The 8465-nt window shown below is 35.8% G+C and overlaps 2 protein-coding genes across 2 annotated transcripts; both read right to left on the bottom strand.

The window, feature by feature from the left end:
* Positions 1-4990: 4990 nt before the first annotated feature.
* Positions 4991-7063, bottom strand: LOC119663915. The gene has a single exon (XM_038073504.1). The coding sequence runs from the start codon at positions 7061-7063 to the stop codon at positions 4991-4993; it is 2073 nt and encodes a 690-aa protein (XP_037929432.1).
* A 51-nt stretch (positions 7064-7114) lies between these two features.
* On the bottom strand, positions 7115-8185 carry LOC119663916. Its single transcript, XM_038073506.1, has one exon. The coding sequence runs from the start codon at positions 8183-8185 to the stop codon at positions 7115-7117; it is 1071 nt and encodes a 356-aa protein (XP_037929434.1).
* Between the last annotated feature and the right edge of the window lie 280 nt (positions 8186-8465).

The raw sequence follows: 8465 nt of genomic DNA, 5'->3' as shown, positions 1-8465 counted from the left end.
ACAATTTGGGCCAACAGAATAGTATAACGATTGGTTCTTATAAGGTTACCCCAATTCCTTACCATCTACTCCAGCATAACCATTTACATTAGGTATAGCAAAGAATTGGGTCAGGGAAAGGGCTTTATTTCACTTTAAAGAAACTAATTAGCAAGAGACAAGGTTATTAACAAAAAGAAGTATATATTATATCATTTACTAAAAAAGTGGTTATTAACCTACTAAACGGTCCTGTACACGGCTACCTGTAAATATATATGCCTATACATACATCATCAATTCATACATCACATTCACCATAGATTCATTCATCATATGTAGAAGGGAACCATATGCCTATGTACCCACTTTTTAATATAAAATTTCAGAAAATATTGCTTTGAACCTATTTTATGCCCCCGTTCGGTTAAGCCAAAACCCTGTAATCTGTAAAGATGAGCAGTGCCATATATAAAAAATATTTCTAAAAGGAAAAAAGCATTAATAAGCTTTAATAAGCGTCTTTAAAAGCAAATTGTGAAAATATCTATTTTATCTCAAACACATTGAGAACATTTTATATTGCGTTACATATTAGGAATCGAACCTGAATATTATATAGCTGACGAATATTTATTATTTTACTTTTGTATTTTTTTATATATTAATTGTAAAATTATTATATTATTGTAATTTATATATTTTTATTATTTATATATAAATATTCAATTTATATTATTTTATTATATATTTTTAGCAAAAGTGAAACACGGTCCGATGTATTTTTAACATGTTCTTTACTTCGCTTTATTAACTATACTAAAAATGAATAATGAATAATAATTACAAAAGGAATATAGAATAATGACAGGCCAGAGTTGCCAGGCAATTAATATTTAAAAAAGTACTTTACATAACAACACCCCCTCTTAAAGTGCTTTTATTATGTATAAAATATGACTTTAATATTTCATTCCTAATTTCCGTAAGCAATTAACATGCTTTTCTGTAGTGAGTCCTTTGGTAAGGACGTCTGCGGGCATTTCTTCTGTTGGCATATATTTGATTTTAACAGTGCCGTCGTTAACCTTGCTGCGAATAAAGTGATAACGAATATCAATGTGGTTTGTCCGTGGATGATACCTGAAGCTTTCCGTTAATTTTTGAGCGCTTTGATTATCATTAAAGATTTCAATTGTCTTACTTGTAATGCCAACATCATCAAGGATTGCCTTTAGATATAACGCTTCTTTTGTGGCCTCAGATATGGCCATATATTCTGATTCAGTGCTTGAAAGCGCTACTGTACGTTGCTTTCGAGCTTCCCAACATATCGCTGCTCCTGATATAATGAACGCATACCCTGAATATGAACGTCTATCGTTTAAGTCAGCGCCCCAATCAGCGTCAACCAAACCATACAATTCTTCATTGTCTTTCTCATACAATAGACCATAGTTGCTTGTACCTTTAAGGTATCTTAGAATTCGTTTTGCTGCTTTCCAATGTTCCACGTTATAATTTGAATTGAACTGGCTAAGAAAGTTTACAGCAAACGCAATATCAGGTCGAGTTGTAACAGCTAAGTACATTAATGCTCCTATCAAGCTTTGATAGGGATACATCTTCATAACACCTTCATCAATTTTTGTTGGTTTTGTTAACTTAATGTTCAATTCTATGGGAGTCTTCACTGGTTTACAGTCTTTCATATTGAACTTTTCAATGATGCTTTTTGCATACTTCTCTTGTGAAAGAAAAACTTGATGCTTGCTTAAATTTTGATGAAACTCGATGCCAAGACAATTACTTACTATTCCCAAATCCTTCATTTCGAAATCATTCGCAAGTGCAGCCTTTATTTCATTTATACGAAACTTATTATTGGACGCTATTAGTAAATCATCTACATATATTGTCATCAAAACAATGTCGTTACCTTCACGCTTAGTGAATACACAAGGATCCTGTTGTACTGCACTTAGACCCATATTCTGTAGTTTCTTTGTCAATTTCATGTACCATGATAGCCCAGACTGACGGAGTCCATAAAGAGCTTTCTTTAATAAACATACAGGTGACTTACTTGATTTAATCGCCTTTAACCAATGCTGCGCTGTTTCTTTAACTTTTCCACACAATATTGTTGAAGTTTTTCCCACTGGTTTTGATGAAACAACTTTGTTTAGGAATGGTATAAGATAATCGGGAATTTCCATGAAGACACTCTCTTCGAGCTCTCCATTTAGGTATGCTGTAATGACATCCATCTGATGGATCTCCAAATCCATTTTTGCTGCCAGTGCCGCAAGTAGTCTTATAGATGTTGAACGAGCGACTGGAGAAAACGTATCATGAAAGTCTTCACCTGGTCGTTGTGCAAAACCCTTCGCTACTAATCGTACTTTCTGTTTTCCGTCATCTTTAGTTCGAAGCACGAATCTATTCCCAATAACTTTTCGTGATTTCGGTCTTTCGACCACTTCCCATGTTTTATTCTTTAGTTGTGCCACTATTTCGTCTTCTAGCGCTTTTGACCAGGAATTTGTTTCATCGCTTTCAAGTGCCTCCAAAATCGTTACTGGAGTTTGATATGTAGTGAGAAACGCCATTTCACAATCTTCAAAAACGTTGTTGTCAGGTTCATCATCTGAATGGTTTTTATCAGCAATTTTTCTTACTGAACTTGTATTTTCGTCTTCGTTGGATGATTCTTCACCATTCCGATTTGACGTGTAATATTCTTTTCGAGGCCTACCGCGTGAATTTGTGCGAATAAGTCTCGGACGACCTCTCCTACGAATGGAGTTTTCTTCTCGCGTATCTGTATTTTCTACAATTTTCGGATTGACCGACAGTTTCTGATTTTCACAATTTTCGAACGCAATATCGATATAATCATTTGTTTGGCAGTCGTTTTCATTGTTAATATAAATGTTTTCGTATTTATTATGATAGATATTTTTGTTTACGAACACTACATCACGGCTTATTGTTATATTTCGTTTTGTAGGTGACCACAGCCGATAGGCTTTCGCTTCGTTTGAATATCCAACAAACATGTAAGGTTCTGACTTAGAATCGAATTTATCTCTAGTCTTATCCTTTTTTAGGACATATGCTTTAGAGCCAAATACTTGAAAATGTACAATAGCTGGCATTTTACCAGTCCACAACTTGTGCGGTACTACACCGTTCAATGCTTTTGTAGGACACCTATTCCGAATATAGCACGCTGTATTTATGGCCTCTGCCCAAAAATTTGGCGGAACTTCAGCTTGTTTCATCATGCAACGGGCCATTTCAACTAGAGTTCTGTTTTTACGTTCAGCAATACCATTTTGCTCCGGCGTATATGGAGCAGTTAAGCGTCTTTGTATACCAAATTTCCTCAAGAATAAATTAAATTCAGAATTAACGTATTCTCTACCATTGTCTGATTGTAAAGCCTTAATTCGTTTACCCGTAAATGTTTCTACTGCTCTTTTGTATTGCTTAAATACATTTAATACATCGGATTTTTGTTTTATAAAATATACATGACAATAGTGTGATTTGTCATCAATAAATGTTACGAAATATTTTGCATCCGAATTTGATGCTGTTCTCATTGGTCCGCACACATCACTATGCACGATCTCTAATAAATCACTTGTTCTAGTTTCTTTACTCTTAGGAAATGGTTTTTGTATTTGTTTTTCACTAATACAAATTTCGCAAGTCGGAAGTTTTTGTTTAGGATTTAATTTTAATCCGTGTACTAGGTTATTACTAGCCAATTTTTTAAGATCGTTTTCATTTATGTGGCCCATTTTCTGGTGCCACTTTTCAATGTCACATTTTTCTTCAGCAACTTGTGCAAAATGATTTTTATTTTCAACAATAAAAAGATTTCCACGTCTTTTCGCTCGAGTTATAACCTTCTGATATTTGTCCAATACGATTGCATCTGAAGGGCGAAAATGCACTTCATATCCGCTGTCTACTATTTTTGATACAGAAAGTAGACTTGTACGCAAGTCCTCGACATATAGAACTTCTTTAAGATCAATGTTATTATCACGACCGTATACGTCTACAGTTATTTTCATTTTACCGACGCCGTTTATATTTGTTGTGTTGTCGTTTGCTAAGTTAAGCACTTTATTCGATTTTTGAAAGTCTGTAAAATATTCACGGTTTGCACTTAAATGGGCAGTACATCCACTATCTAGGCACCAATAATTTTCTTTTATTGAGCTAATAAATGCATCTTCAACATGATAGCTAAAATTATTGTTTACAGATTTTTTCGAATTTTTCAATTGCGTGTTATTTTCAGCTTTTGCTTTATTTTTACATTCACGTGCAAAATGTCCGATTTTGCCACAATTAAAACATTGTTTGTTTCGTTTAGAATCACTGTATCGTTTGTGTTAATGTATTAACATCAAAGATATTGAGTTCACAGCACTTAAACTGTAACTCTTTAATTGAAGGTTGAGTTTTCAGCACTTGAACTGAAACTCTGGAAAATGAAAATGAGAGATCGAATATTGGTTTCAATCTGAATTTTATTAAATTAAATTTTTCCTTAAATACTAAATTATTACAAATTATTACAATAACAATATCTAAATTTTATTCTTTTCCTTTACCGTCTTCTTGCCTAAAGTGCAAGCTCAGCATATATTATGCAACCAAATTCTTTGTTGTGTCTAGCAACCAAGAATTAATGCCAATGCACTGGCCTTGATATATGTTACATATTCAAAGTTCAGTGCCACTGCACTTAACAAAAAATATAATGCAAATATTCAAGTTCAGTGCCACTGCATTTTACCAAATTAAATAATGCAAAGGAAAGTCAAAGTTTGGATATTGCTAACATCAGCATATATGTTCAAATTTTACAAATATTGTACAATAATAACAATAGTAATAATAATAATATTTTACAATAATAATAATGTGTGAACATGCTGCCCGCCTTGAATTGACAACATCAATTCTAATTATTGGAAACTGCAAGTCAACATGCTGTATCCTCGGTCATCTGCTGATGTCGTGGCATCGGTATTGGAGGTGTTTGATAGGTGATTTTTTGCCTTCGCCATATATATAAGAGTGCACTAGCGACACATAGAAACATTGCTAATGCAACGTAGCTGGTTATTAGACTATGTGTCCCTGGACTAATAGCATCAGTTGGAAAACTGGAACTCTGGATGTGGCCTAATTTTCGTTGAATAAGTTCAAGCTCATGGATTGTGGGTGACAATGGTTTGACGCTGATGTTATTGCTCGCATATTGTTTTGTCCATCCTACAGATAGGTTCAATCTGGTGATCGATGCCTGCATTGAAGTAACCATTTTTTGATGACCTTGAATCGTAATGTGTTCATTTTTGATGATGCATTCAGGTTCTAATTTAATCAAACCACTGCCCACTAAAGTTAATTGAAATGCTTTCTTGTTGCATACTGCATTCATTTTGATATTATTTATGGTTGCGTAAATCCATTGATTCGGATGATTTAGTTGATACCATACAGTTGTGTCCTTGAGCTGATACATATCGCATCTTGGTTTAGCTTGATTGTTAAATAAGTCAATTTCACAATTATTGACGTTTGCCGATTCATGAAATGTTGCTTGTATGTTTGGACATAATAACTCTTCGTCACTTATCGATATGCATGCGTCCACTTGATGCTGTGTCATTGGTCGAAATTCATCATGATGCGGACTGATGGCTAGAAATTCTGTTGAAAGTTTCACTGATAAAAGTGTGTTATTTATAGCTGCCACAATTGGAACAAGATATAACAGTTGAAATTCTCTTGGATCCGTGAGAGATAAGTCGATGCAAAAAATGACATGGCCCTTTGCCAGGATTCCGTTGATCTTCATGAGCCTATATACTTCGAGTAAGTTATTGTGGTGGATAGGTAACTGTAGGTGTGATGGAAGATGTGCTCTAATCATCATTATTTGCTCACTAAGCTGTTGTGGAGTCAGCAGAAGAGGATTTATTTTATCGTGATGACTGTCGATTAGTACGTCCATAATTGATGAGTGAACTCTTTGCTGGTTGGATACCATCATGAGCATTTGCATTGACAACATAAGCATGTTTTGTGTTACGTGTATGTCGTTTATTGACTCATCTGTATACAACAAGTTATTGATGCGCTTTTCAATTTCTTCAAATTTGTCATGCATGTTTAATTGGTTCTTCTTAAAGATATTGATAGTTGAATCAACAAGTGACGTTTGGTTTTTAACGAGTTGTTCCAGGTGATTGTCGTTCCTTTTAAGACCATTTATTGTGCTTGACATTTGTGCCGCGTAGTTTGAGTCGAGGACACCAAACAATGAATTTGCAAAATTTCCGACAATGTCTATAGCTCCTCTTGTTATTCTTTTTCTAACAGAAAGAAGATTAAGTTCCATTTGCAGTTCCTCCGTTATACGGTCAAAATAGTTGAGTAATACCTTGCAGGCAGTGTTATCCAATGCCTTGTCGCATAAATTGTTCAACCTTTTTGTTCCATCAGCTAAAATGCTCATTTGTTGTTGGTATGGGGAAAGGTCAAAATATACAATCATTTTCCAATCAGCAGACATGATTTTGACTGGTTTAAGCTGCTCAAAATAAATGCCAGGTTTGTTGTTGAAGGTTGTTATATTGACGGGACTACATAGTGCAAGTGGCAAAATGAGTAGAGTAATAATAGTGAGCAGCAACCCGGAATTCAGACATGATCGTTTTGTCGGAGTTAACCCATTGACTAATGATTCAGGTTTTCTGATGCGATTTAATGGAATTTTTACGATAAGCGACACGGGAGGTGACCTTGGAGTTTCTTGAGTCTGTTCTGATTCGATTTTTCTTTCAGTCATTTTTCCAAAGGTTGGATCTTCTAATTTATCGTCTTCAGGAAATAATGGAGCTAATCTATGCACCGGTCTTTTAAATACTCCCTTTTTTGTTTGAATGTCACAAACTCTCACTAAACCATCTTCACCTTTGTAAACTTTGATGATGCGTCCCAAAGGCCATTGCAGAACTGGGACATTGTCTTCTTTAAGGATTACCATCGTATTGGTCTGTATGTTGGTGATGGGACCCTTCCACTTGTGGCGCTGTTGCTATTCGCTTAGATACTCCTTAGTCCAGCGCTGCCAAAAACTGTGTTTTAGCTCTGATACCAGTTGCCAGCGTTTAAGTAATTTTTCTTTAGAGTCACGTGCATGCACATCAACGCTTGAAGTGATTTCTTCACCTATTAAAAAATGACCTGGAGTTATTGCGTTCAAATCGTTTGCATCTGATGAGCTAGGAATAAGGGGTCGCGAGTTCAACACTGCTTCAACTTCAATAATAACAGTTTCAAGCTCTTCATATGTAAGTGATGCTGTTGAAACATTTTTGACCAGCAAATATTTGGCAGATTTTACTGCTGCCTCCCATAACCCGCCGAAGTGTGGTGACCTTGGTGGAATGAAGTGAAATTCTATGCCTTTCGTACTGCACATTCCTGCAATTGATTCCTTCGCTCGATCAGCGTAGATGACGTCAGTAAGTTCCTGCAACTTGTTTTTCGCTCCAACGAAATTGGTCGCATTGTCGCAGTATAACGTTTTACAGCGTCCTCGTCTTGCTATGAAGCGTTTTAATGCTCCAATGAATGCATCTGTGGTCAGATCAGTCACAAGTTCTAAGTGTACGGCCTTGGTTGCAAAACAGCAAAAGACAGCGATATACGCCTTTTGTGGACGCTTGCCTCTTGTTTTGTAATGAACCCATATTGGGCCACAATAATCAACTCCAGTGCTGAGAAATGGTCGAGCTGGTTGCACACGGTGTCCAGGCAAATTTCCCATGATTTGATTGTACACAATTGGCCTTGCTCTTCTGCATCTTAAACATTGTTGTATTACAGCTCTCATCAAGCTTTTTCCTTTGAGGGGCCAAAAACGCTGCCTCACTTGTGCCAGCAATGCTTGGGCGCCACAATGATAATTGTCTTTATGTATTTTTTCTACCAACAACTTTACTAGTGGATCGTTGCTTGGTAAAATCATTTGATGAATGGCATCAAATTGTAGTTTTGAAGAGCTTAGCCGTCCGCCAACACGTATTACCCCTTCTTCATCTACGAACGGAGTTAGTGAACTGAGGTTATGAGTTTTTGGCACAAATTCGTCCTTAACTAGCATTTTCCTTAGATCAGAAAAATCGGAGGCCTGGATTTGACGTATTATTATCTTAAGTGCTACGTCGAGCTCCATCGGTGAAAGCTGCATGGTCTCTGGTCTTGATTCTTTTGGTTTCCGTACGTTTTTTGTGAAACGAAGTACATATCCAACAACCTTTTGGACATGTGTAAATAAATTTCTTGAATGAATCGAGTAGACCCATGTATGCTCATTAGTAGGTTGTTGTGTTGATAAAGCAAGCACCACCGTGTTATCTTCAACAATTAATTCCCTTTTGAAG

Source organism: Teleopsis dalmanni, unplaced genomic scaffold, assembly GCF_002237135.1.
Source record: "Teleopsis dalmanni isolate 2A unplaced genomic scaffold, ASM223713v2 unscaffolded_contig_1108, whole genome shotgun sequence".
Lineage (NCBI taxonomy): Eukaryota > Metazoa > Arthropoda > Insecta > Diptera > Diopsidae > Teleopsis > Teleopsis dalmanni.
Note: the sequence above shows the minus strand (reverse complement) of the source record. Positions and strands in the feature narration are given on the sequence as shown.